The sequence below is a fragment of the Solanum verrucosum genome, unplaced genomic scaffold (genome assembly GCF_900185275.1).
Source record: "Solanum verrucosum unplaced genomic scaffold, falcon-dt-bn FXZP01000196.1, whole genome shotgun sequence".
In the NCBI taxonomy this organism is placed as follows: Eukaryota; Viridiplantae; Streptophyta; class Magnoliopsida; order Solanales; family Solanaceae; genus Solanum; species Solanum verrucosum.
In genome coordinates this window covers 1,188,941-1,190,964 of record NW_026020420.1, presented here as the reverse complement: position 1 = coordinate 1,190,964, position 2,024 = coordinate 1,188,941, and the positions used below count along the sequence as shown (strand labels likewise).

The 2,024-nt window shown below is 36.6% G+C and overlaps 1 protein-coding gene across 1 annotated transcript; it reads right to left on the bottom strand.

Moving 5' to 3' along the window:
* Nucleotides 1-289: 289 nt before the first annotated feature.
* On the bottom strand, nucleotides 290-1,803 carry LOC125841084 (F-box/kelch-repeat protein At1g15670-like). The gene has a single exon (XM_049520092.1). It carries the CDS (start codon nucleotides 1,757-1,759, stop codon nucleotides 725-727), a length of 1,035 nt encoding a protein of 344 aa, XP_049376049.1. The 5' UTR covers nucleotides 1,760-1,803; the 3' UTR covers nucleotides 290-724.
* Between the last annotated feature and the right edge of the window lie 221 nt (nucleotides 1,804-2,024).

Below are 2,024 nucleotides of genomic sequence, written 5' to 3'. Positions count from 1 at the left end.
ATAAATATTTTAAATATTTTAAATCGTCAATTAATGTGAATTCTAATAATTTAGAAATATATAAATTTTATTACAAAAAAATTAAAGATTTTATACGTAAATTTTCAATCCAACTTAAATTATTTAAATCTAAAAAAACAAAAAATATTGCATAAATTGAATATAGAACGATTTGGCCACTAGACAAGTTGCTTTTGCACTTTGTAAAAACAGAACAAATATTCCACTGCACTTTTTGTAACAGCTATAACATGAAACAAAACACACAAAACGATAAAAGACTGTTCGATGCATTAAGTTTTTATTTTTTCGTGAAATATTATAAACTATAAGCAATAATACAATTATATACAGAAGAAGTCCACTAAATGAGCAACTCAATTATGGAGATTACAATCCAAAGTAGTAATTTTAATAATAAAATCACCATTACTCAAATTGACATTTTTAAAGTTGGAAAAAAAAAAGTACAAAGAGTAACGTACAAAAATAAAATTTGTACTAGTAACCTATTAATATTGCCTCTATATTTTACTATATACTATATACTCCAAACATAGTTTTACATTAAAAAAACTACTATGCTTAAAAGCTCACAAATTTCTCATTGATGTGTTGCATCCACATTGAAGCTCGACCGATTTTAAATTTGCGCATTAAAGGCGAAGGTGACACTCTGAATAGAATTTTTTCATTTCCACGAACTCGAACTCGAGATTTTATTTCAGATCTCCACACAGCATCCAGATTGTACAAATCCTGAAAATTCATCAGGAACATTTATCTTTGTCAATTTACTGTTTTGTCCTTCTTTTTTGTTGTTTTCTACGAAAAAGAACCCATGCGGGGCACCTTGATAGGCCGACCCGGCAACCAAGGTCCGATCACCAAGATCCACACCACATGCTCCGACTTTAACATTCGGGTCGGATTCTGCCCAACAAGTTAAATTTCCATTTTTGCCCACCCCTACACATGCCCTAGGACACTGGCTCGACCTCCATGCATCCTCAACTCGTCTCCACTGACCCGTGCTGAGTTCGTATAACTCAGCACTACTTTTAAATCGGCCTTGGTTTTCCGTGTCGTAACCACTTACGACACAGAAATCCGAGCCGATTATAACCCCTTCACACTCATCTCGCTCCTCACTCATCCTAGGCAACTCCGTCCACTCGTTGGATGAAATATCAAAAACCCAAGCGGAACTCAGCGCGTTCTTACTCTCATCGTGACCGCCGGCGATGAAAACCTTACCTCCGGCAGCTCCCATAGCGAAAAACGACCGAGCTTCCGGCATATCCTTACACTGATTCCATCTCCGAGTCATGAAATCGTAAACAGACACGTCCTTAATTGGATCCCAGCTCACCGGATTCCATCCACCCATAACAATTAGCTTTCCTTCAGTAGTTGCAATTTGACAAAACATCGGTAACCCATCAGGGTATTTAGGAATCGGGTCAACCCGATCCCAAATTCCGGATACTAAATCGAAAACTGAGATCGCATACCTGGGTTGTCCGGTGGGTTTGGATTCAACCGGGGAAGGTAAAGCTTGTACTAAACAAGCAGCTTTATGGGTAAAACCCGTTTGTTTCCGATGGTAATAGAAAGCTTTACTTTGAAGAATTCTACACCATCTTCGGCAAACACGAGATGCAACTCCATGAGTTGAGTAGTGTAACCGGGTCAAACACTCGAGGGCAATGTCCTCGGGAAGACCCGGTACTAATTCAGTGAACTCATTTTGATTCATTTTGTTATTTTTTTAAATTTTTGTTCTAATTGAAGAAGATGAAGTGATGCAGAAATTTGGGGATTTTACCTTGCTATTTATAGTGAGAAAAAAATATGAGAAAAGGACGATCACATGATATCTTACAGTTGATGCAGTGAGATTATTACACGTGGCAATTATCGATAAGATCTTTGATACTGACATAAATATAAAATAGGCGCATCCACAAGATAAAAAAAATCCATTTGATGTTCATCGAAATTAGCCACACAATGTATTATTA